Source organism: Vicugna pacos, chromosome 20 (assembly GCF_048564905.1).
Source record: "Vicugna pacos chromosome 20, VicPac4, whole genome shotgun sequence".
Lineage (NCBI taxonomy): Eukaryota > Metazoa > Chordata > Mammalia > Artiodactyla > Camelidae > Vicugna > Vicugna pacos.
The window spans coordinates 27,796,421-27,824,226 of NC_133006.1; the positions used below are offsets into that span (position 1 = coordinate 27,796,421).

At 38.2% G+C, this 27,806-nt stretch overlaps 1 protein-coding gene across 3 annotated transcripts; it reads right to left on the reverse strand.

Annotated features, from left to right (window-relative positions):
- Positions 1-1,473: 1,473 nt before the first annotated feature.
- Positions 1,474-25,499, reverse strand: MRS2 (magnesium transporter MRS2). 3 transcript variants are annotated; one of them, XM_072945586.1, is made up of 12 exons: positions 25,198-25,499; positions 23,864-23,937; positions 21,297-21,333; positions 20,071-20,183; positions 18,181-18,354; positions 15,930-16,060; positions 14,787-14,903; positions 13,209-13,361; positions 12,837-12,954; positions 4,663-4,776; positions 3,962-4,106; positions 1,474-1,684 (listed from the first exon to the last, which is right to left on the reverse strand). In XM_072945586.1, the coding sequence occupies exons 1-11, from the start codon at positions 25,385-25,387 to the stop codon at positions 3,996-3,998; spliced, it is 1,332 nt and encodes a 443-aa protein (XP_072801687.1). In that variant the 5' UTR covers positions 25,388-25,499; the 3' UTR covers positions 1,474-1,684; positions 3,962-3,995. The 3 variants fall into 3 exon arrangements, with proteins under 3 accessions (XP_072801687.1, XP_072801688.1, XP_006198668.1); XM_072945587.1 differs by having other exon boundaries at positions 1,474-4,106; positions 15,930-16,045; XM_006198606.4 differs by having other exon boundaries at positions 1,474-4,106.
- Between the last annotated feature and the right edge of the window lie 2,307 nt (positions 25,500-27,806).

The window sequence follows — 27,806 nt, forward strand, 5'->3', positions numbered from 1 at the left end:
CAACCACAGAACAAAAAAGGAAGCCCCACTCACCAACAATAATCAGAGAAGGCTCGGATCAACCACACCACCAATCACACCCCCAATCAAAGGGATAACAGCCAACACTCACGGAAGATACGGCAACCATCCATACTAAGCACAGCCACTGCAACAAAACTACTAGGCACATACAGTCTACACAGGAACGCTCCCACTTTAAATAAAAAGAAACAAAACGTAAAACAGCTCTTTAAGACCACAGTAGGTAACTGATACTCCTAAATCCATAATGCCAGAGAAATATAAGTAAAATGAAGCAGAGGTGAAAATTAATTTCCCAATTAAAAGAACAAGAGAAATCCCCTTGAAAAACAAGGTAATCAACAAATCAAAAGCACACAACAGAGTCACAAAAACCAAAAAGAAACCAAGATAATACAAAAGAAAATTATCACACCAGAAAAATACAATTTATCACTTATATGTGGAATCTAAAAAAAAAAAAAAGACAAAACGAACTTATTTACAAAACAGAAACAGACTCACAGACATAGAAAACAAACATAGTTACTAGGGGGCAAAGGGGGTGGAAAGGGATAAATTGGGAGTTTGAGATTTGCAGATACTAATATGTATAAAATAAAAAAGTTCATACCGTATAGCACAGGGAACTATATTCATAATCTTACAGTAACTTATGGTGAAAAAATATAAAAACAAATGTATGTTCCTGTATGACTGAAGCATCATGCTGTAGACCAGAAACTGACAACACTGTAAACTGACTATTCTTCAATAAAAATATGTATTTAAAAAAAAAAAGAGAGAAGCCAGGAGAATTACAGTTGTGAGCATGAGGAGGATACATGCAGGAAACAACAGGCACATACCTAGACAGCACCTGTGGGTCCCTCCTGGGACTGTCTCGTCTTCCCTAAAGAGGTTTTACTAGCTGCACCGTTCCCTATGGCACAGCAAGAAGTACACAAACATTGGTTTCTGGTTAACAATTATGGGTGGCTCAACCTCTCTGAAGAATCATTTTTAGTCAAAAGAAAGTTTATTTTTAGGGGACCAGAAATTAGTTGTATTTACTTAGAAGTTGACAGGTCTGAGTGTAGAACAAGCTGATGACACTGCCTTTTAGTAAAGGCATGCTCTCAGTACCAATCTTTTCACTAGAAAAGGTTAAAACGTATAAAGTTAAAATCAAATTTTCATATAGGATATTTAACTATACTAACCTAATATTCAAAAATTACATAGATTATATAAATTGTACTCCTACTGCACATATGGCAAGTATATAAAAACCTGGCATACACACACACAAAAATCTAATACCTGGCAGTCTAATGTATTATCCCAATACCTGGATTAAATTTTTATTCCACTAACTGTACTCCTAAGCATTGATTCTGAAATACTTAATAAAAACAAGTATCGCATAGGGTTTTAACCTCTCATCACAAATCTGAACCTATACAACAATTTAACTCAAAATTACCTTTATTTCAAGATACCAGAACACAGTTACATATTTGGAATTTTGGTCTATTACCTGTATATGCAACAACTTTCTCCAAGCCTTCAAGATTGGAATTGTTTATGCCTCTGTATCTCATACATAAAGAGCTTTGATGTGAGTTTGGGGATAAACAGGTGTCTGAATTTCCTATTCCTTGCTTCATCTGTGTAGTTACTACAGTGATGAAAATAAATCGTGAATTTAAAGTGTGACTTTAATACTGCAATTCCAAAGCATAAAGCTATATATAACTCTTAGAATAACTTACCAAAATAAATGGGTTTTTAATATATTTAGTGGTTATTCATCAGTCTTTTATCAAGAATAAAGCAAGTCTTAACACCATCTTAAAATGACATCTATTCTTGCCACATTTTCTCAGAGCCCTTCCAAAGACGATCTGTTAAGAATATCAATCCTTCTACTTGTCCACGTTAAACAGGATACAAATGCCTGTTCACTCACGTAACAGAGTATTTGGTATTCTTCTCACCTTACTTACAAATAGCTAATGTACTCAGTGCCTATTTTAATTCAAAATTTAAAATGAACTTCACTTTTGGCATAGGCTATTACTGAGGGTTCTTTAATGTAAAAAGCATCCTGCTATCACCAAAGCAGAGCTAGCTGACATACGGAAATCATAATTGATTTAACCACCTGCAAGAGGTTTATAAACCATCAGTAACTTCCCATTATCAGACTTATGAGGTAGTTGCATTTATTCTCCCTTTTACTAATGAGACATGACTCATCAAAAAAAATTATTTAACCCAAGCCCACAAACTTAAGTAACACCGGAAAAGAAAAAAAGACCAAAATTCTATCCTATGTCTGATCTTAGTCAAACCAAATTTTGCCCTCTGGACTTCCAATTATTCATGTCACAGTTAAGGAGTATTACCTATTTCACAGTAGTAACAGAAGATCAAAGACAGCAGCAGAGTGCTCTGAGGTGTGCCAAGGAGGAGGGCCCCGTGAAATCTAAGTGTTGCTGAAGATACCTGATCTTGAAAATCATCAAACAGATAGATGTACGACGCTAGAGAGTGCTGCACATTCACATCCCAACAGCCATGGCACAGGTGTGCTACTGACTCCGAGGAGGTGCCACACGGCCCCTCACTGCTCCAAGACCAGCCTGGCCTGTTTCATGCCATTTTGATGTCCTCTCATAACCACACATGGGAGTGGACTCAACTGCTTGGAATTTCACTTGTTTTCTTTCAAATCAGCTAGTGGAAGAGCATTTTTATTCCCAGCACCAAACCACTTGGTAAATGGACCCCTAAACTTCCTCATATGACCTATTAGGGTATCAGGTATCCCCCCACATCGTCAGGGTATGTGTATTAATTTTATTACTACATTTGTAGTGCGAGAGCTGCTCTGGACATGCTAGAATCTTCTACACATACTATTTTTGGAGGTAAACGTAACTGTAATGCTCTACGGCATAACTGTACTTAACCTCCAGAAAATATAAAAAAGTTAGAAGATGTTAAGTAGGATAGGACCTTTGAGACGTACAAATAGAAGACATTTGTTTTAAACCCAAATCTGATTGTGAAAACAAAAAGGTATCATAATTTTAAAGTTTATCTACACTCTTATCTGAGGAAGCTGATCTGTCAACCTCTGAGGTCTAGACATTTAGATTAATGAGGCTACATACATTTTCCCTTTTGGGGTTACACACCTCTCCCCTATCCTATTTTAGGATAGTTTTTCTATCCTAAAAACTGGGGAATGACCAAAACAGCTATAAAACAGTAACAGAATGGAAATACTTTCTTTCAACTCTACTTCCAAAGGCTTTAATTATAGCCAAGCAAAGAAAAACAGTCTCATGGGCTGAGGAAGTGAAATCTTGATTAACTGGAATCTATATAAAGCTGATACTAAATTTTCATTTCCTTCTTTTTATTCATGTTAAGAGGGCAAATAAGGTTGTGTCAAAAACTGACCTAAGCACAAACTCCCAGTTTCAGGTTCATACATATTTTCTTGCCAGCTTTAGTCACCTGAGAGTCAGGAAATTCACAAGACCGTGAGTCCCTGTGCTAAGAACTACAGCTGCCTGACTGTGTAACCGTGGGCTTGTCAAGTTTCCAGGCTTTGCTCGGCACGAGGTTGCACTTTGGTTGATACATATAAGTTAAATAAAATCAATACCACAATCTATTCCTGTGTTAAGTTAATCTCTGCATACCTCGTATGTCTATAAAAGCAGCTTTTTAAGTTTGTAAGAAATAGAATTTTGGCCTTTTTACAAAACAAGCACTTTGCTTTTTTACTCAGAATTCTAAAAATACAGTTAAATTAGAGTATTGTGACTACTCTAACATTTTTATCATCAGGCATTGTAATTTAAATGTCAGTGATTTTCCCCCAAGTCTCTTTGACTCTATAAAAGAAAATAATGAAGTATCAGAAGTTTCCTGTGACTACCATAAAAAATAATCCAGTTTCCACCGGGCTGCTCCTAACGGTTTGTTAGGACACTCCTGCTTGATCCAAGTCCATCTGGCTTGAAGCTGTGTTTCATTTCCAGCCTTCTATCTGCCTGCAGGGTCTTCTTAGGTAAAGAGGCCATCTAAATAAAGCAAGAAAATTCATAATTTTAGTTGTGTCTGTTTAAAAGAAAAGTCACCAGTAAAATGATATGTTAACTACTAAACAAGGGAAGGACTGCAAGCCATACGTATGTGTCATGAGTACTTGCTGCAAGGGTGCAAACTACAAGTAGAAAAGTAAGAAAAAGGTAAACTCTGTATCTTTTCCTAATGAGAACACTTTAAACGTTTTCTATACTGCAATTCTGGCTATGACAAAACCTGTAGTAGAATCACTAACACTGGTCTAAATATACAATGCCTGTCACAGTGTTCCACATACTATAAATTTATTATTTCTTGTGCCAGGCACTGTGCTAATAAGTGCTTTACACATATTACCTAATTCTCCCCTTAATAATATGAAGCAGATGACACTGACTTAACTGACAGATGGGGAAATTGAGAGAGGCTTAAAGAAGCTAAGTAACTTGCTCAGGGTCTCAAAGCCCGTGACAACTTAAGCCCAGGCCGTGTGACTTCAGAGTCTGTGGCTGTAACCCCTCTGCTTACTGCTATGAACCAGACCCTTCATACCACAGGGGGCAAAGGCGTTTCCAGCTGCCGCCCCAAGAATGACAGCAAACGCCTCCAGATCAGGCCACTTCCCATAAACATAATTCCTGTGATCAGCCAAAACACTCTATGGTCCTAAAAGAGAACACACAGTTAATTATTATTAGTATTTATTAGTTAATTATTATAAGTATTCTTTGATCATCTATGAACCAACATAACTGCTTTTACTTTGTGTTTCCCTCTGGTCTTTGTTTACAAGCATACAAATTTTAACAGTCATAATCACATTTGACATACAACTTAAATGTTTTACTTATGGCCACAGTTGCTATACTGTGACCTGAGATGTCCTTGCATCACAGCACCCCAGGATACTTCAAATTTTCAAGAATAACACAGTGTCATCTGTGGAATACCACGAGAAGTGCTACTCTTAAGCTGTTCAGACCTAACTTCTTCATAAAAGGAACTGTTAGGTAACATGACAGAAACTGTAACATAATAAAAGAAACTTCTGGTCCAGGGATGCTGTGAAAAAATTACTAAGAAACTAAAAACATCATGAACCAAGAAAAGTTTGGGAACCTCTAACTTATAGTGAACATTTTCCCTCGCTGTCATTTTCAAAATTTTATTACTTTTTTTGCAGTGTAATGCTTTTGGTTCATGTGTTAATGCACGGAATCACAGAGTTTATGTTTAATTTCCCCCGGGGAAGGAGTCTCATTTCCAGCTATGCCATTAGTTGTTATCAACCACGGCTTCGTCTCCAGTGATTGGGAGCTCACTTTCCCCTAAGACAGTCGTTGCACAAATGATCAGTAATCACTGATGGAAATTCATGCCACATATGGAGCAGAAATCTGCCTCCTTTTAACATGAAGTCAGATGTTAGACACAAGCCATCAGGAAGACTGCTGTGAGTTAACTGTGGATGAACACATTTCCAGTTATTCCAGAAAAGGGCCCTAATTTATTAAGTAAAACTTATGCTTAAATGAGATTTAGCATACCCAGATTATTGTTTGTTCTTTGTTATAGACTGGTTTTGCTCTATAAATGAGAAGTCTGGGAATGCCAAAATGTGATAAACTTGAGGAAAGCAAGTTCAAAGTTCTGTGTCAATAAAACATACACACAGCACAGTGTGAGACCTCCAGGAGATTAATGGAAGGGACAAGTGTCTGAGGGTTGGAGATTTAATACTTCCTCCGCTTTGGGCATGCCCTGCAGTACTCCGTATGTTTAAATATCTACCTTTCAAACTCTCCATTTCCTCCACTGTTTAGTCTACCTACTCCTTAGACAGACAATTTAAGCATCAAAATAAAAGAGTAATGATAGATTATAACTCACTGACTAAAGTAAGAGCCCATGAGCCCATGCTGATACAAGCGAAAAAACAACCAGGTGAGAAGAGAAGGCTCTACTTTACAATAAAAGGAGTAGTAACAGAAACAGAAAATCACCATTTGGTAATCATCATTGTAGTATGTGGTTCAGGCACAAATCAATTTTAGATCATGGATGCTAAAGCTAGAGGGTGACAATCTGATGACTAACAAGAGTTCTTACACAGTACTTAATTCCACAAAGAAAAAGAGAAACTTTACAGCAGAGAAAGCTGGCAGACACCACCTCAATCAGCTGATCAAAGTTGGTATCACTAGCAGGGAGACAAACTGACATCAAGGGTCTCCTGATGGGATTCAATGTGAAGAACACACTGACACAACGTGTAACCAGTCTAACGACGAAGAAAGAGTATCAAGTCCCAAATAACTGACCTGCATTCTTTGCAAACATCAAGGCCATGAAAACACAAAGACCGAAAAACTGGCCTAGATTAAAGGAGACATGAACTACATGCAACACATGACCCAGATTTTCTATTAGATAAAGGAGATCTACTGAGCCAAGTGGTGAAATCTGACTAGGGTCTACAGATCAAAAAAAGTGTTGTTTCAATGTTAATTTCCTGATTTTGACAACTGAGCTGTGGTTGTGTAAGAGAACGTCTTGTGTTTTTAAAGAATATATACTGAGGGGTTTCCGATCAAGAAGGCAGAGTAGTAGGACCACGAGCTTGCCTCTCCTCGTGACTACAACAAAGTCACAACTGAATGCTAAACATCCACCAAAAAAAAAAAAAAAGACTGGATCCTAGCGAAAAAGATCCTCTTCAACTGGAAACAAAGAGTAAACATCAGCCGGACGGTAGGAGGGGCATGCTTGCGATAAAATCAGACCCCCATATTTCCTGGATAGGTGACCCACAAGCTGAAGAGTAATTAAGTGGCAGAGGCCCTCCCGCAAGAGCGAGCGTTCTAAGCCCCTCTTCAGGCTCCACACCCCGGGGTTCCAGCATTGGGAGGAGGAGACCCCAGGACACCTGGTTTTAAAGGCCAGCAGGGCTTAGCTCCAGGAGCCCCACGGGACTGGGGGAAACAGACTTCATCCTCTTGGGAAGTGTACATAGAATCTCGTGTGTGCCAGGTCCAAGGGCAGGAGCAGTGATTTTAGAGGAACCTGGACCAGATGTGCCTGCTGGTTTTGGAAGGTCTCCTGGGGAGGTAGGGGACAGGTGCAGCTCACCCAGGGGACATAAAAACTGGTGACAAGACATTCTGGGAGTGTTCATCTACCTGAGCTTTCCTGGAGGCTGACGTCTTGATCGGATCAATAGCACCAAGACCCGGTCCCACCCAGCAGCCAGTAGGGAAGCTTCAGGCCAAACTACATACTGGGGGGGAACACAGACCCACCCATCAGCAGACTTCCTAAGTCACAAAGACACCAGAGGTCCTGGACCAAGCTTCACCCAGCAGTGGGCAGACACTGACTCCTGCTGCCAGGAAACCTGCATAAGCCTCTAGACCAGCCTCATTCACCACGGGATAGACCCACTTCAGAGCTACAGACACATGCAAGCTGAAAGTAAGGGGATGGAAAAAGATATTCCATGCAAATGGAAACCAAAAGAAAGCTGGAGTAGCAATACTTATATGCACCCATCACAGGAGTACCTCAATATATAAAGCAATTGTTAACAGACATAAAAGGAGAACTCGACAGTAATAGTGGGGGACCTGAACACCCTACTTACATCAATGGACAGATCATCCAGACAGAAAGTCAATAAGGAAATACAGGCCCTAAATAACACATTAGACCAGATGGACTTAACTGATATCTATAGAGCATTCCATCCGAAAGCAACAGAACACACATTCTTCTCAAGTGCACGTGGAACATTCTCCAGAAGTGACCACATGCTGGCCTACAAAGCTAGCCTCAGCAAATTTAAGAAAACTGAAATTGTATCAAGCATCTTTTCCGGCCACAATGCTATAAAGTTGGAAATCAACTACAAGAAAAAATGGCAAAAACTGCAAACACATGCAGGCTAAACAATATGCTACTAAACAACTAATGGATCACTGAAGAAATCAAAGAGGAAGGCAAAAAATACTTTGAGACAAATGAATACAAAAACACAATAATCCAAAACCTCTGGGATGCAGCAAAAGCGGTTCTCAGAGGGAAGTTTATAGCCATACAAGCCTACCTCAGAAACAAGAAAAATCTCAAGAAAACAACCTAACCTTACACCTAAAGCAGCAAAGAGAAAGAAGAAACAAAACCCAGTTAGTAGAAGAAAAGAAGTTATAAAAATTAGAGTAGAAATAAATGAAACAGAGACTAAAAAAACAATAGAAAAGATCAGTCAAACTAAAAGCTGTTCTTTGAAAAGGTAAACAAAATTGAAAACCTTTAGTCAGACTGATCAAGAAAAAAAGAGGGGGGCCCAAATTAATAAAGTCAGAAGTGAAAAAGGAGAAGTTACAACCAACATCACAGAAATACAAGGGATCATAAGAGGATACTATAAGCAACTGTATGCCAACAAAAAGGACTACGTAGAAGAAATGCACAATTTCTTACAAAGTTACAATTTGCCAAGACTGAACCAGGAAGAGATAGACAATACGAACAGACTAATTACCAGTACTGAAATTGAATCAGTAATTAAAAACCTCCCAAAAACCAAAAGTCCAGGACCAGATGGCTTCATGGGTGAATTCTACCAAACATTTTCCGAAGAGTTAACACCTATCCTTCTGAAACTATTCCAAAAAATTGCAGAGGAAGGAACACTTCCAAACTCATTCCACGAGGCCATCATCACCCTGATACCAAAACCAAAGATATCATAATAAAAAAATTACATGCCAATATCACTTATGAATATAGATGCAAAAATCCTCAACAAAATACTAGCAAATTGACTCCAAAAATGCATTAAAAGGATCACACACCATAATCAAGTGGGATTTATCCCAGGGATGCAGGGATTTTTCAGTATCAGCAAATCAATCAATATGATATACCACATTAACTGAAGAATAAAAACCGTATGATCATCCCAACAGATGCAGAAAAAGCTATTGATAAAATTCAACATTCATTTATGATAAACACTCTCCAGAAAGTGGGCATAGATGGAACATACCTCAACCTAATAAAGGTCATATATGACAAACCCACAGCTAATATCATACTTAATAGTGAAAAGCTGAAAGCATTTCCTCTAAGATCAGGAACAAGAAGAGGATGCTCACTCTCGCCACTTTTATTCAACATAGTTTGAAGATATAGCCACAGCAAGCACAGAAGAAAAAAAGAAAAGCAATCCAAATTGGAAACAAAGAGGTAAAACTATCATTATTTACAGATGACATGATACTATACAAAGAAAACCCTAAAGCAACCAGAAAACTACAGGAACTCACCAATGAATTTGGTAAAGGTGCAGGATACAAAATTAATATACAGCAACCAGTTGCATTTCTATACACTAACAATGAAATAGCAGAAAAAGAAATTAAAGAAACAATACCATTTACCATCACACCAAAAGATTACATAGGAACAAACCTACCCAAGGAGGCAAAACACCTGTACTCCAAAAACTTTAAGATGCTGATGAAAGAAATTGAAGACAACACAAACAAATGGAAACATAAACTATGTTCTTGGATTGGAAGAATCAATATTTTTAAAATGGCCATACTACCCAAGGCAGTATACAGATCAAATTACCAACGACATGTTTCACAGAGCTGGAACAAAAAATGTTAAAATCTGTATGGAACACGAAAGACCTCAAATAGCCAAAACAATCTTGAAAAAGAAAAATGGAGCTGGAGGAATCATGCACCCTGACTTCAGACTATACTACAAAGCTACAGTAATCAAAACAGCATGGTACTGGCACAAAAATAGACACAAAATCCAGAAATAAACCCACACGCTTATGGTCAATTAATCTACAACAAAGAGGGGAAGAATATACAATGGAGAAAAGACAGTCTCTTCAATAAGTTGTGCTGGGAAAACAGGACAGCTACTTGTAAAAGACTGAAATTAGAACATTCTCTAACACCATATATAAAAATAAACTCAAAATTGATTAAAGACTTAAATGTAAGACCAGATACTATAAAACTCCTAGAGGAAAACATAGGCAGAACATTCTTGGACATAAATCACAGCAAATAAAAGCAAAAATAAACAAATGGGATATAATTAAACTTAAAAGCTTTTGCACAGCTAAGGATACCATCTACAAAATGAAAAGACACACTACAGAATGGGAGAAAATACTTGCAAATGATGTGACCAACAAGAGACTAATTTCCAAAATACACAAACAGCTCATACATCTTACTATCAAAAAAACAAGCAACACAATCAAAAAATGGGCAGAGGACCTAAACAGACATCTCTCCAAAGAAGACAGACAGATGGCCAACAAGCACATGAAAAGATGCTCAACATCACTAATTGTTAGAGATAAGCAAATCAAAACCACAATGAGTTATCACCTCACACCAGCCAGAATGGCCATCATTAAAAAGTCTACAAATGATAAATGCTGGAGAGGGTGTGGAGAAAAAGAAACCCTCCTACACTGTTGATGGGAATGTAAATTGGTGCAGCCACTATAGAGTACAGTATGGAGGTTCCTTAAAAACTAAAAATAGAACTACCATATGATTCAGCAGTCCTACTCCTGAGCATATACCCAAAGAAAAATACGATTCAAAAAGATACATGTACCCCAACGTTCATAGCAGCACTATTTACAATAGCCAAGACATGGAAACAATCTAAATGTCCATCAACAAATGACTGGATAAAGATGCAGTATATATACACAATGGAATACTACTCAGACATAAAAAAGAATAAAATGCTATTTGCAGCAATATGGATGGACCTTATGATCATCACTCTAAGTGAAGCCAAAAAGAAAAAGAAAAATGCCATATGATCTTGCTTATAATGTGGAATCTAAAAAAAGGACACAAACTATTTATTATTTATAACTTAGATGATTGATTTCTTGAATATGTGTAAGCACATTTGGCTGCCCTTTATGACTGGATTACTGCATTCTGTTGATTCTTATTTTGTGGTTGGCTTTATTCCTTTGATAACTATGTAAGTTTAAAAAGCTAAAGCTCTAAATTGTTCTTAGAAACAATGAATAGCACATATGTGTAAATTTTAAAAAATGTATATAGAAATAAAATATTATGTCTATGAGAGCAAAAAAAAATCAACTAGAATGGTGTATTTAACCATGAAGTCAATTAAAAAAAAAACAACTGAAATGTCTAGAGGTAAAGGGACATCACATCTGTTGTTTACTCTCAAATGATTTAGGAAAAAGTATGTATATATTGATAGAATGATAGAGTGAATATGATAAAATGTTGCTGTTTGAAGAATATGGGTGAAGGCTATCTAGGAATTCGACTGTTCTTGAAATAACCTGATATTATCTTAAAAAGAAGAAGATTTTTCCATCTTAGGTTCACCACTATAAATCTTAACCCTAACAACTCTATTTATACAGGAATAGAGACCTTTGACATTCACAGACTTAATGGACATGGAAACCTGGAGACGTAATCTGTGACTCTGGTGGGGCACTGATCTGATTTCTGTTTGGTGGGGCAAGCCTAGCTCACTGCTTTCCACTCACATCTCACTATAACCAGGTTGCTCTATACCAAGGACTGCATATGCTGGAACTATCAAAGAAATTTCTAAAAATTCTTAAAATTTTTTTTTTTTGAAAATAGGCATTTAGAGAAAATATTACAGTATAACATGGAGTTAGCTTGTAGAGTATATGTATAGAAACACAATTCTTAAACATGATTTGGGAAGAAGACAGCAACTTGTACAAAGAGTTCTGCAGTCACAAATTGGGGAATTTGCAAAGCTCTTTGGAAGTACCTTCTGAGAATGTCAAGGGCTGGTCTATGTCCCATAAGATATGCTGGAGACTACTGGACTTTTTACTAGTCTATATTTGGGCTCAAAAACCTCCAAGAGATTCCTACCACACTTAAGATAAATCCAAACCCCTACAATGCTCTGCAAATCCACATGCTCTCACTCTCGTCTGTCCATTAGACCATATTCCCTACCATTCTCTGCCTGACGCACTCCGGCCTTCTTGCTGTTCCCTGGACAAGCTCCGCTCATCCCTGACTCAGTCGTCACATGTGGGGTTTCCTCTGCTTAGAACACCTTCCCCCCAGGCCTCCCCATTTCTTCCCATTCAGGCCTCTGCTTTAGCGTCACCCACTCAGAAGACTGCTCTATCTCTAAACGCTCCTCGTCCCACCTCCGGCTAAGTCTCTACCCCTTTATCTGGCTTTATTTTTCTTTACGACCCTTGTCACCTAACATATGACGGATCTGTCTACGCTCTCTCTCCTCCACTGTTATGTAACTGTCACTGAGTCTCTCAAGGACAGGGACTCAGTGATATATTCCCACAGCTGAAGCAGTGTTTACTGTATAATAGGCACTAAAAAACATGTTTGTAAGATGAATGAATAAATATTACATTTATTTTTCTTTTACATCTTATAAGGAGCATTAAAAGGACTAATACTGACTTTGCTTCAGGGAGCTTATGATCTTTTGCAGACTTTGAACAAGCAACGGCAAATTCAAGGAACACAGCAAATGGAAAGTGTGGGATTATCTGTATATTTTATTTCACTATGGGAGTATACGTGTTAAGACTTTCTTTTTAAAATTCATTAAGAAAAGATCTTCAAAACATTAAAAACAACCCCTGGATTAATGAAATAATATATTCTCACCTCCTCAAGGGAAGATTCCAAATTCATTCCAAAAGCAACTCCCATGAGTCCAAAGAGTGAGAGAGAAAAGGTTCCCATGGTCAACTGTAGGTTCAGCCTCATCATCACATTTCGGTGGCTAGAGAGGAGAGCAAGCACTTAGAGCAGAAAGGCCCACCAACCACACACAGCAAATTCACTCAACAGTCTATTACAGACCACATGCATGGAATGTACACCTTAAGAAAAGACACTTCCGTTTAATAGTTACAGATGATAATGATGGTATAATTCCTTCCAAAATGGGAAGATGAAGCTTTCCTTAAAAGCTTTATCACATTATAATTATTTTATGGAGAAAATGCTTGCTGATTGTTTTATACAATGCCTCACCTGTCCAGATTGATGAATATGATACTCTGTGAATCATCAATCAGCACCCTAAGTTCCCGAGCTGCATTGGAAAGATCCTCAGCCAATCGGTAGTAGTTTTCCAACAGCAACTCCATCTCTTCTGCATGGTCAATCCCAGCACTGCTCTTTTCACTTTAATTAAAAGTTAACATAATTAACATGCCCCCAATATGTGCATCATACATTTAGTACCACAAAACTTCCTGAATTAGCACATAATATTCAGCTACCAGTGAAAAAAACAAGTCTGTACCTTTCCTATCATTGTGACTGAGGCCAGTCTGAGTGGTTTTGCCAACTGGTCCTAAACATGACACAGGTAAGCTGAGAGCACAGCTTCCCTGTATCCCAGGGACACTCACGCAAACACAGGCTACCAGTTACAGAAAAATGTAGGTAGGTAAATGCTAATGAATTAGTGCAAATTCCAAGCCACTATCCGGTGAAACAAAACCACAAAGTTTTGAACATAAAGAACAGTTCCCTTCCAAGGTGAATATATTACATCATTTTCATATATGAAGAAAAACATTTTTGAATGATGTCAGTACACAGTTATTTTGTCTGCTTTTGGTTACCCTCTACCCTAACGAGGAGGATAAGTGGAAATGAAGTATTCTGTAAAAGACACTTATATCATAAGCCATATTAAAGACAGATTGGCCTAATAAGCAAAGCAAGCAAGAGTTACAAGTGTTCAAGTTTCTGCTACAGTATCTATCTGCTGTAGCACTGAGTGTTACAGAGCCATTTTTATTTTCATATTTCCTTACTAGAATACAGAAAACTGGGAGGAGGATATAGCTCAGGTGGTAAAGTGCATGCTTAGCATGCATGTCCTGGGTTCAACCCCCAATACCTCCTCTAAAGATAAATAAATAAACCTAATTACCACTTCCCCTCAAAAAAAGAATACAGAAAACTAATTTCTTAAAATGCTTAAAAAAATCTGTACACACTGTGGATACTATGCACATTTACAAAGGTGTCTGTATTAACATCTCATACTGATCTACAAAGAACAAAAATGAAATATTTGGTGTATTTAAAGAGTAAACATTTAAACTTGAGTGTACACAGGAAGAGTAAATGATTTCTACATTCATAAGAGATGAAAGGTTTATAAGATGAAAGCACTTTTATATTAGACCAGACTTAGAGAATTCGTGCCAGTGTCTGATTCACTTCCCTGCACTCCACACACCCCGCTGCCCCGCTCATGGATTTCACTTCTCTTGCACTATACTCTCGTGGTAAGTTTTTCAAGTAGATGTGTGTGTTACTTTGGTGGTCAGTCCTCTGAAGATAAAGGTGGTGGTGTTTATCTTTACATTCATCAAAGCCCAGCACAGTGTTGTGTACAGTGTACTTAATAAATCCTTATTACATTCAATTAGATGCAATAGGGCACTGGAAATGGTGAAATAATTAGGGATGAAAAGCACCAACATCCTCTATTCCAGAAAAGTGTTATGTCCTCTATGAAAAGTCATCCTGAAGAAAAGAAAGACAACTGATACTAAGAGAAAAACTAACAAGGCATGACTGTGTGCTTACAAGACTTGCGGGTCACTCCACTTTGTCAGACAGAGCTCCTCCAGCATCTCTGCTTCATCCAAGATCTCCAAAATGGACTCTTTGAAAATTTTAATATCTGTTTCTAACTCTGACAGGCTGTAAGAGTAGTTGCACAAGAATGAACAATAGCATAAACTTATAAAAACATTTTATAAGAATAGTGCTTTTTTAGGGTATCGTATCAAGTAGATCCACTTATACCATGGTAAACACTGACTTGTGAAAAATTTTTTTTGATATTTACCATGTAGGCTGAGAATCAATTGCCAAACCAAAAACTACATTAAATGGTAAAGTTAATCAATAACATAAACATAATTTTCAGCATATATTATTTATCTCAGAAACACAATCAATGTGATTTAAGTTTCTTGGCTTGCAAATTTATTTTTATTCTTTATAAGTACTGCAGAGACAGACTATTTGATATGGTACAATATGATAAAAACATCCTAACAATTCTGGACAAAGAACTACTGATTTAGAAATTTCAACTGGTAACTTCTGGAGGGACTTTAGAAGGTACAAATTCTGAGGGCATGTTAATACAAATTAATTAAAATATTATTCTTAAATTCTGGAATGCATTATGATAAACAAAAAAAAAACGGAGCTTGGAGGGAGAGAAAATTGGATTTGAATTTAGATCTGCCATTTAGTAGCTGTATAAGTTTAGACAAGTAACCTAGACCTCAATTTTCTTATCTTCAAAATGAGGACAATGTCAACTGCTGAACAGGACTGCTGACAGGATGAAATGAGATCACATACAGAGAAGAGCCTGATAAAACCACAACATTTCATACAAAATAGTTTTTGTCTATGTGCCCCCTGTAGCTCAACTTCCCACCTAGGCTACTTACGTATTTTCAAAAAAAGGTATGAAAACAGACAATTTTAATAATAATGAAAACCAAATATGGCAGTGAAGTCACTAAGAGTAAGTCCGAAAGTAAGAATGTTATTACCATTAGCAAGACTAGTTGGTATTTGAAAAACAGGTAATAATTACACTAATTTTGGATCTGCATTTATGTTAAACATTTCATTGTTAAGACTACTGAAAAAGAAGTTTAAGACATTTGTGTCTGACTCCCAACTTGGTAAATCACTCGTATTTACCTTTTGCCATTTTGTAGTAAGATGTGCAGTTTGCTTCTGTCGACAGAAGAATGTTTGGGATCCACTAAAGCTTCCAATGTCTCAAGGATCAGTGGTTGCAAAGTGCTAAGTTTCCCCTGAAGGGTGTTGATCTAGATTAACAACATGACCTTTCATAAGAATTAAAACAATCTTTTTAGAATATTCAGGGTCAGTGAATCCTCTGATTAAATACAGCAATCTGTAATACCTAGGAAGGCTGGTAACATTCAGAACATAGTCAGTGCTAGAACGCCCATTCCAGATGAGTCAAAACCCAGATCTCCTAGGTTAAAAGACAGCCATTCATAAAATTGCTATGAGGCTAGTATTTAATAGGCAGGGAATTAATTCCCATCCCCACTACAGATACTTATTATGAAAGGAACGGAGGACTTATTAAAATAAAATCTGCCATTCTGTGGTTAAAAACAGAAGCTTTATATCTGGTAAACAATACCTATGTTTTCTGTAAATCAGACACAGTTCAAAACTCCTATGAACAAAAGTCTTCAAAAACCAAAACATTCCTGACTTTACAAACAAATTTGTAAAGTCAAAAGTATACTTATCACACAAGTTAATACAGGCACAGCAGGAATCAATCTGCAGGTATGCATTGATATAGATACACTAGTTGTTAAAATATTAAAATACTTCCATACCGGCATAATAGTAGCTGAATTAAGTAAATTAATACTATAAAGTCCAACATATACTGTCTATCCCAGCATGAGCTCCTCAGAGCCTGCTCAGTCTGTGTAGCTGTCACTGACCATTGCCTGTACCTTCTTTTCTTTCCCTCTGTTTTTCCTCTGCTTAGTAAGTGGGCTTCGACCAGTCACCATCTCATTGGCTGGTGCTAGCCAGTGCTATTGCCTAGTTAACCCAAGTGGGGCCATCTCCTACTCCCTCAGTATATGAAGGCAGACAAAGGGGGCCAGGTTCACTCAATCCCCACCCATCTCATGTCCCCTCTACTCCCATCTTTTTCTCCTGCTCTGGGTAACATGCTCCTGGCACCGACTCTTCCATGCAGCCAGGTTCTGAACAATACTATCCTGACTAAGGGGGCAGGGGGAGATGATGAGAGATTTGTGGGGGCCAGGGAAGCAGTGACCAGCCTTGTTCAGAGCCTGACAGAATCTCCAGACACTCAATGATTATCAGTTTAATGGAGGAGTCATTAGAAGTATTGTATGTACATGGTTCCTATGTCAAACAGGAGTATTATTTAGCTACCTCAAAGGACTGTACAAACAAGTCAAAGAATGATTTGGAAAGTATTAGGATAATTTGAAGAAAGATTTGTGCTCTAATATTTATCATGTATAATAAGTTTCATGACATATAATTTAAATTCAGTTAGAAAATAAAATGGAATACAGTCAAAACTTTTTGATATGTTCATTTATATCATATGTAGAGTAAGTATTTTGGTTAAAACTTTTAATTTTTTTAAATTTTATTTTCTTATTGAAGTGTAGTTAGTTTACAATGTTAGTTTCAGGTGTATAGCAAAGCAATTCAGTTATACATATACATACATATATATATCAGATACTTTTCCACTATAGCTTATTATGAGAAACTGAATATGATTCCCTGCACTATACAGTAGGCCTTTGTTGTTAATCTATTTTGTATATAGTAATGTGTATCTGTTAATCTTAAACTCCTAATTTATCACTCCCCTCCCCCTCCCTCTTTGGTAACCATAGTTTTTTTCTATGTCCATGAGTCTTTCTGGTTTATAAATAAAATCTGTACCTTTTTTTTTTTTCAGATTTCACATATAAATGATATCATGATACTTATTTTTCTCTGTCTGACTCACTTCACTTAATATGATAACTTCTAGGTCCATCCATGTTGCTGCAAATGGCATTATTTCATTCTTTTTTTATGGCTGAGTAATTTTGAATTATCATCCCTAAAAACATTTATTAAAACTAAACAAAGGACCTAAAGCCTGAAATGTGCTTCAATGAATGTCATAACATTACTGTCTCAGAGACTCTATGTACTACACCTACAGACTTCAGATCTATGTGACTGGGTCATAAAGTTTGAGAATTAAGTACTTTCCCCATATAGGATCCTTAGAGATGTTTTTATTTGATAGGAGGGGGTGGTTTGGAAAAGTGCCAACAGAACATTACCAATGTGTCCTCCTTCTCAATAGCATTGTAAAGCCAGAAAAATTCAAGAAGCTAAATAAAAACAGGCTTACCCGATACTGCAGGAGTGCTTCTATAGCTCTAAACTCAAAAGGTAAAGGGTATGTGACAAGTTGACCCTCTCCAGCCAACTGTGAAGGGAGTTCCCGGAATAGCCACTGCTCTAAATTTAAATTACGATAATCTAATATCAGAAGACACTCTGGAGTTATCACAGCTTTCAAATACTGTAAAAAAAAAATGTAGATAATGTACACATATGCAAAAATACATATACATGTAAATTGCAGAGTTGTAGGAAGAAAAATAACATTCACAAAATAGGATTTAATACTCTATTAATTTTGGATTAAGCCTAAACCAAATCACTGTTTATTTGGTTTCTCAAGAAAAATCAAGACTTTTTTTTAAAGAAAGGAAGCCTTTCTCAACAGAACTCTCAACAGAACTAAAATTAAACAAATTATGTTATTTATTAGGACTTTCAGGGTAATCATGAGAAATACAGAGAACAAAGGAAACAAGGTAAGATCTTCTTAAAAGTCAGGTATTCAGCAAACTTTTAGAAAAGATTTAGTTTAATCATGATTAGTTTGGCTGAAATGGGAAAGTTTTCTTTTTTAAACATCACCAAAACATATTAAGCTAATTTGAAATGATAAAGATGAAACAGAGCCTTAGTGCTCTAATTTAGGACACTATGAAATTAAAAATTTACTCTAAAGAGAAAGCCTGCCTTCTTTCATGTTAGATGAGCAGCACAGAAGGGAAGCCTGTGGCCCCTGTATTAGTGATATCTTTCACATCTTCCCAACATTTTACAGCTGACCTTTGAACACTTGGGTGAACCGTGCAGGTCCACTTACATGCAGGTTGTTTTCAACAGTAAATGCCATGGTACCACACGACCTGCGGTTGGTTTATCCCAGTATGTGGAAGATGAGGCAGGGAGGAACCGGGACTATACGTTACACGTGGAGTTTTGACTGTGGGGAGGCTAATCGCCCCCAACCCCTGCGTAGTTTAAGGGTCAAATGTAATAGGAACATTTTTATTCAGAAAAGTTGGAAAATTATACAGTGAATACCTATACGCATACCATTTAGGTGAAATAATTAACATTCTGTTAAATTTGCTTTATCATATACTTTTCTCTCTCTTCACCAGAGGTACTGTTTTGAAAGGTGCTAGCTATAGCTAATAAAATTGAAGAATGTTCTATGGCGAAAAATCACTTGGGAAAATACTAGAATTAATTAAAAAATTAATTCTAGATAAGTGGACAAAAACTTGCCATCAAAGACTTTTTGAAGAAAGCAAGTCGTGTGTCCACCGTAGGGCCACTACCATTGAAACCTGCGTCCCTTCATTTATTTCTGAACCCTCAACTTGAGCCCACCAAAACAACTAATTTTCATAATAATTCTGAATCACTGAAGGAAAGTCAAATTATATTTGGTGAACTCTTGGGTAGGCAGGGGAAGATACAATATATTTTAGAAAGCTTTCCATAAAAATAATAATTTTAATTAAGATGATAGACTGTAAGGATATTCCGGGGCTGTTTGGAAAACCAGAAATATATTCTTGTAGCTACAGTTACACTACAATTACACATAACTGAAAATGTCTATTATAAATCAAGAAATATTCTTTCTCCTATTATTTCAGAAACTAGATACTGAATTCTAACAGGGAGGATGGAGACTGCAGTCAGAACCTTTCCAACATGAAATGTTACGCCTGCTGAGCAAATGTACCGAATCCACGTAAAATGAGCTCTACTCCTCACAACACACAACATGTTGTTATAAAACAGCCTATGCCTCACGTAGCTATTTTTATTACAAAATTACTTTTAACCTAGCTATTGATTGAGATAGTTAGGAAATAACTTTTACAAGATTGCGGTGGAGAAACGTAGATTAAATAAAGTCCTTTACCTCCATTCTCATGATAATCCTATTGTTTCTGGTTGTGATGCTCATTAAATGCTGAAACCTCAAATCTCTGGCTTGAAGACCTAATTCTTGATATAAATCAGTTTTCTTCCTTTCTATAAAAAAAATTACATTCAATAAAAAGACTGAAGAGCACAGATTTTTGTATCAGAGTACCCTTCCCACCAGCATTAAGATAATCTTGTATTACTACCAGAAACCAAAGCTAAATTGGATCTTTTTAATACCCATTTCCACCTCTAAAACACACTCAGGCTAAAGCTGGTCAAACTCTAATTATTCTTTTCTCCTCTTTTCTGCATTTTAGCAATTTCTGGCTTTAGATTCATGTTTTTAAAAAATATTGATTATACAGAATTACAATTTCTATTTTTCCTCACTACATTATCTTTAGCAATTTAAAACTATGAATAGATAAGTTCAATTTTCTTTGTTCTTGGACTAGTACAAAATGAGAAAATAAAGGAAGTTCTCACACTAGACTCTCCTACCTGAAATAAAACTCAAGAAATGATGCTGGTTATATTAGCGTAGTATTAAACACCACATCTATGACAAAGCTTTAAGTAGAGCAATGTTTTGAAGGGGATACTGAGCCAAAAACACCCAAAATACTCCACTGAGCTCTCAGCAACAGCAGGAACAGGATCATGGGGTGGGAAGTACATGGGAGACCCGAAACCTGCACCTGACGTCAGATAGTAAAGTAATGCTTAGTTTCATCTGGAAAGTAACTGCTGTTGGCAGAGGTCCACCCTAGCACCATCCAGTGCCCCTCCCCTCCTGTCTGCCGTCCCCCACTGCAGTGTCAGCCGTGTTATGTGATTCCACCCTCAGCATGCTACAGCAGAAGATGAACTTGAGGACCAGGGCAGTGAAAGGGAGACTAAGAAGAGAAAAGGGAAAAGAGTGTTTCTCTCTCAGCTGCACAGCAGCCTACATGCTTCCTTTAACATTGTTAGAGTGAAAGTAGCTCTTGACCAAAAAACAAACAAACAAAAAAACCCCAAAACACCCCCCAAAACTCCAGTATAGTTCAGATATTGTCAGTTCCAATTAGGACTGATTGGCAAATGCTGAAGAAATATCTCCTCCAACACATTCATATATGCAAAGAATAGTCTACTCCAAACACTTATTTTCTTGACTTCCATCAAGTTCATTCACTGATTAAAAGAGTAATTTAAAAGAAAATTAAAGATACTCACCAAAAGAAGTAACCTTTCCCTCTTTGTCAAATTTTGTCTGAAAAGAGACAATAAAAACAAAATATTATTTCCTCCCAAATTAGTATACTATTTATGGTATTATGATAATATCTCCCAAATTCTGAAATGCAGAAAAAAGCCATAATTGCCCTTCTTTAGGTTAAATTTAGTTATGAGTTAGGGTTAAAATGACCTCCTTTTTCTTTGCTGGGCCATGTGACCTTGGATTAACTTTCTCTCTCAGCTCCTCTGGAGATCTGACAAAGGAGTACCAGTTGCGTTACTAGGCAACATCGCTTACAGTAAAAATGCCTAGCGACTGGTAGGCAGACTGCACTGGGCTGGGAAGATTAAGAGCAGATCACAGACACCTGGTGGGAAGCCACAGTTCTGTCCTTCCCTTTGTGTGGCACCTCCCGTAACTATGCTCCTCGTGGGAGCCCTGGATATGCCTCTGAGATGGTTACAAGAGATGCTGTCACTAGAGGGCATGGAGATTCCAAGCCAGGTGGACCTCACACCTACCTTTGAGAATACCCTCTCCTTGTTCCTGAGCTGTCACTGAGAAGCCTCTGGATGGCTGTAAGAAGTTCTTTTTAAGAGAAAACACCTAATGCTGCCCTTCTGCATTTCCTACCCTTTATCCTTCTGAATAGATGGGACCCAGTGTGGCTTATCTTGTGAATATAAGTATCCACGGGAGGCTATGAAGTCTCTCTGGTGGGCACTGCAGAATCAGTATTTACAGAAAAGGCCTCTTCCGATAGTCTGAAGAGAGGACATGATGCAGTAATCGTGCTTATTTCTTGAAAAGCAGAGAGGAACATTTTTCTGTAATACTTGTGCACAATCAAGTTTGAAGATGTCAAATAATATTTAATGAATCACTATGTGCTGGGCTGTATTTATTACTTTTAAATATGCATTTTCAGAAAGACATACTCTAACATATAGTTTAGGTACAATCTAAGTCCTGGGTTATTACCATGGAAACAAATGCATGTGGCATTAATAATAACACAATAAAACCCGAGAATATACACTTCACCTTGCTGCTCGTGAGCAAAGGTAAGAATATTTGAGTACCATAAAACAGAGTTAAAGGGAAATTTCCATCAAGGGAAGTTTTATGCTTTGTATAACACAGACTAGCTTTCCTTCTTAAACTTTTTTCACAAATACACATACCTGCTGCAGAAAACTCAACAATAAAGTAAAATAAAACTCTGGTCACCCGAAATGACAAATTTAGAGAAAACCATGCTAATACTTTACTGAATGTCTTTCCAGACTTTTTCCAATTAAATATTCATGTTACACATGCTTCTTTATAGTCTCTCCTCCACTTTCACCTTAACAATATATTTTTGAATATTTTTGCATTTCAATATATATCATTTTTTTCCTTTAATGGAATTTTTTTCTAATTAAAAAATCATACAAACTATGATTTAAAAAAAAACTGTTTACCCTGTAATGTAATTCACATTATTTCAAACAGCATCAATTGATTTTCTTAAGTGCTCTTGGTAGACAATGATTTCACCTGCAGAGAACCTTCTTTTCATATTTAACACCTGATACTGTATTCTTGTTTAATTAAACTGGCTAACTCCCCCAGAACAGTGAATAACAGTGACAACTTTCACATGTAATTCTGGGGGTTATCTTGTTCTGTATGGCTTACAAAGAAAAATTCTTATGTTAATAAGCCTAAGTAATAATGATGATAAAATGGCTAATATATAGTGAATGCCTACCACGTGTGAGTTAGTATTTTAGAGGTTTTACATACGTTACTTAAACCTCACAATTCTATAAGGCAGGTACTATTACCCCAGTTTATAGATGAGAAAACTAAGGCACAAAAATGTTATAACTTGTCCAAGCCCTTCCAGTTAGTAAGAGACAGAGCTGAGATCGGAATTTAGGAACTCTGGCTGAGAGCAAGCACATTTTTAACAATTAAACTTTAAAAAAAAAACCTAAAAGCTTACAAAAATGAAGAATATTACAACCAATTCCCATGTAACTATCTAGTCACTCTTTAACATTTGCCCCAATGGCCTTATTTTTTTCTCTAAATACGTGTGTGATACACATTGTTCCTGCTATTTCATTCATTTATTTTCTTTCTGAACCGCTTTAGGGAAAGTTGCAGAGATCACAACCCTTCAAAGCACGCACCCTTAAGCGTTATACTGCACTGCCTTCAAAATGCTTCTGCTGCATGATGCATAGCACAGGTCCAAGCCCCTTGGCGGCTAGCAGCCTTCAAGGCCTTCTATAGGTTTCTGGGGAAATCACAAGTATTCAAAGCAGCAGCTCTCAACTGTGATCTGAATCCCCTGTTCTGGTATCAAGAGAAGCTCCACAATCATTAGCAACGTTTCAAGAGTGCTGTGAAGCAAATCTAGCTGGCAACTCAAGCAAAACAGACAGTGACTTTTAAATGATTCATTATAAAACGGTGTAAGTCACGTCTTGGCCGACCAGTCCAACCCAGTTAACTTAAAAAGTACGGGAAATATTTTCTGTAAGTCATCAAACAGACCATACATACTCACCACAGTAAACACTGGGGCTACACTGGCTAAGGTGGCTTGAGAGACATCAGAAGTTCTAAACCGGTGAGTTTCACCTGAAGAAAGAATTAGAGAATTCCTTGTGATCATATGACTGGTTTTCACACAGAGCTAAGATACAAATTTCACAGTACGTGGAGGTGTTCAGACTGTCTTACTAGTTTTTTTTTCAGATCTTATTCCTTCCTATTTATTACACACATTTAAAGACATGTAATTGGTTACCATCTGAGGTTTGTTGGTTGCCTTTTACAAAATATAAATCATTATCAGGGTCAGCTGAATAAAGGTTAAAGCGCTATAAAGAGCTATAAACCAGCATTTGCTAATCAGTCACAAATTAAATCAAGTGTTACCAGGACGGAGATCCTGAATTTCAATGTTTGTCCTGAAACAATTGATGGGCTGAAACCAGGTTCCCAAGCATTTATCAAAGAAGGGAATATGAAATGTAACCGAATTCGGAAAGACTCTCCGAATGAGTTAGGGGCAGGAGGTGGTAACAGTGAGTTACTTTGGAAGCATTTTTAAAATACAACCCAGATAACTTATTTGATGACAGTGCGGTACTCTTGAGAAACCATACACTTTAATGTCTTTCGTTTCTGGGCAATATTAGCACCCATATTCTCACCATCATGGTTTATCGTTTGGTTTAAAAATAAATAACTCAGCTACCCCCTTCTCCCGGCTCTCCCCCAACCCCGACACACACACACACACACACACACACACACACACCACACACACACACACACACACACACACACACACACACTTTGGCTGTCTGATTTACACGGTACTTGAAAACAAAGTCTGAACTTTCTCAGGAGCAATGCTCCCCATTAAGTCTCAAAGACTTCAGCCTCACTTCTAGATGCGCCTCCAACCCTTACCCGAGCAACTGGACAACTGTATAAATGTGTCCATAAGAGAACCGAATCCTTATAAAAATATTTCACGCATGTAGCCCAATTCTGGCTTCAGCACTATTATGATGGGTAAAAGTGAAACTTGTTTTAAAAAAATCCTTCTTACAAGCGCACTGAGGCGGGAGATTTGCAGAGAGGCGCTGGGGAGGACAGGACACTGGGCGCGATGCTCAGTGGCGTCCGGGGCTGGTGGGACGCAGCCCAGCCCGCGGGCCTATGCAAGGTGACAGAACACTGGGGGGCTCAAGGGCGGGCCAGGAGGCCGACGCCGGAGTAGGACGTGGGGCGGGCAGCCACAACCATGTGGGGTTAGGCGTTCGGGTCCGGGCCCTGGGGTCACCACAAGGCCGGCGTCCCGGGACTGGCCGGTGGGGAGAGCAGTACCTGCCACGCGGAGCCGCCGGGGCCCGCAGAGCGGAGCGGCCCGCCTCCTTCCGAACAGCTGGGCGGCGCGACCGCAGGAGGCAACCTGGGACACCCCAGGAGTCAGGCCCAAGGCCAGAGCGCACAGGCTGCGTCGGGGCAGCCCCACCGCGTGGGGCAGGAGCTGGGCCAGGCCCCGCAGGCATTCCATGGAGCTGCAGCGAAGAGGAGGCAGCTGCGAGATCCCTGCCCTTCATGCCGGACGGTGGCTGAGCGGCCGGCACTGCGCGACCCTGCGCGGCCGCCCAAGGTGCAGCCGCTGCGTACTGGGCATGCGCGGGGCGGACCGCGCAGGCGTGTAATCTCTCGCGCATGCTCAGAAAATGCCTTTGGGTGCGCTTCTCGCTTCCCTTGGCCAATCGGAGTTTACCTCCTGCACCTGCGCCAGCGCCTGTAAATTGTGTAGGGACTGGCTTCCGGGCGGGTGCGGCGCGATTACCTGCGCGAGGCGAGCTATTTAACCTAGATTCGACCCTTGAGCCTTGGAGTGGTCGGGCTAGCACGTAGGTTGTCTATTGTTTCTATTAACTAGTAATCGTTAAATGTGAGAAAACACCCAACATGTGTATAATGCTTTGCAGTTTCTGGAGCATTTTTGTTTGATTTGGAAGTGAGGAAGTTATGCCCATTTCCAACTCAAACTATATTTAAGTTTAACGTAGCAAAAATAATTAACTGTCATATGGACTGATAATATTAAATTTTTGCTAGTGAAGATTTGGTGAATGTAAACACAGGTTTTACATTACGTGTTTAATCAAATAAAACGATCAATTTCAAGGTGCCATTATTTTATATACCACCAAGAAAGAAAATTCGGTGATAAACTGCTAATTATACCATTTAGGAGTCATCCCAATTTCAGTCTTTAAAATATGAAAAAAGTGAGGCTAAGAATTGATTAAATACAGTAGATAGGCATATTTTTGAAGTGTCAGTTAATAAACTTGTCCTTTCCAAGGCAGTAATGCAAGGCAGATGTGAGTTTCACAGATTTCCATTCAATAACTATGTATGAACACAGAACCAAAGAAACACGAGAGAACTTTTTTTTCCCCTGTAGGGTATTGGAACTGAGGGTGGATTGACAGGGGTATTTGTGTGTGTGGTGGGGTGAGGTCTGAAGTCTGGAAAGAGCCCTGGGTATAGAGAACATGACTGGAAGATTTTTCATTTAACTAAGGGCTTCAACAATGAAGCACATTTTTCAAAAACATCGCATGCCTTCAGAGACATTTCTTGGAAACAATATGTGATAACTCTTTTTAAAAATTTAGCCCTGAGTGCAATGAGACAGCTTTGTTTAAGATGATCCTTTACAAAGCCTTAGAAAAACTCTGGGACATGTCCACACACATGGCCTTATAACTCATGTCAAGGATTTGGAATTTAATCTGAGGAGGGTGGGAGTTATTGGGGGGACTTTGAGCAGAGAGGTAAACCTGATTTATGTTTAAACAGATGGCTCTGGCTGTATGGGGAGAAGATTACAGAAAGGTAAATGTGGGAACCGAGAGATGGGGATGTTGGTTTGGGTTAAGATGGAGGTGGTGGAGAAGGGGAGACTGGATAGATTTGGTGCTATATACTGAAGGATGAGTTGACAAGATTTGCAGATAGGACGTAAGTAAAGAACATGGAAGCTGACTCCAAAATGTTTGGCCTAAACAGCTGGGCAATCATGAGTGATATTTATTGAGACAGGGAATTTTGGAGAGGAGCAAGTTTAGATGGAAAATAGGTTATGGCTTGGCATTTGGTTCTGGATGGACATGTTAAATTTGACAGCTCTGTTAGATATCTAATCATAGATATCAAGTAGGCAGTCTGGAATTTGGGGGAGAATTTGGAGCTAAATATATATATATATATATTTTTTTTTTGAGTCTATATAGAAAAATTTAAAGCCATGTGATTGGGTAAGATCTCTTAGGAAATAAGACAGCAGAGAGAAAAGTTCCTGTGATTCAACTGGAACCTCCAACATTTCATGGTTAAGAAGAGGGGATAGACCAACAGAAGAATATGAGAAGGTGTGGCCAGGAAGGAAGAGTAAAATTAGAGAGGGTGGGATCCTTGAAGCCAAGGGAAGAAAGTGTTTCAGGAATGAGGAAGTGATCAATTATGTTAAGTGCTACTGATAGGTAAGATGATAAATCAGAATTGTCTATGTTGGAGGTGACACTATGGAGCTTACTGGTGATCTTGATAGGAGCAGTTTTCATAGGGTGGTAGGGAATGGGATCTGGATCATCTTCCTTTTCATCTCAAGCCGTGACAGGATCCCAGATTTCTGCACCTCCGTAACAATTTGGTTTTAATAATCCCTTAATCTCTTTACTTACCTCTTATGCTCCAAAGTGGCTCAATTACCTAATCCTAGCCTCTCACTCTGGATTGTGTTCTCTCCCGGAATTTTTTCACCTCAGCAATTTTATACCAATAATTCACTCTCTGACCATAGCTTCCTGGAGGCCATACACAAACAACAATTACATTCTCCTGGCTGTTCTCTCTTCTCTACCCAACCCAGTTTATGTAACTGATTGCTGAAACCACTATGATAGTAC

What these genes read in the sequence shown, in the direction of transcription:
- MRS2 (XM_072945586.1), bottom strand. Translation starts at nt 25,387, where the DNA reads ATGGAATGCCTGCGGGGCCTGGCCCAGCTCCTGCCCCACGCGGTGGGG. An exon ending in GGATTATCATGAGAATGGAG is followed by an intron (nt 18,355 to 20,070) that starts GTAAAGGACTTT and finishes TTTTTTTTACAG; the next exon opens with TATTTGAAAGCTGTGATAAC. An exon ending in ATATTCATCAATCTGGACAG is followed by an intron (nt 12,955 to 13,208) that starts GTGAGGCATTGT and finishes TCTCCTCTCTAG; the next exon opens with CCACCGAAATGTGATGATGA.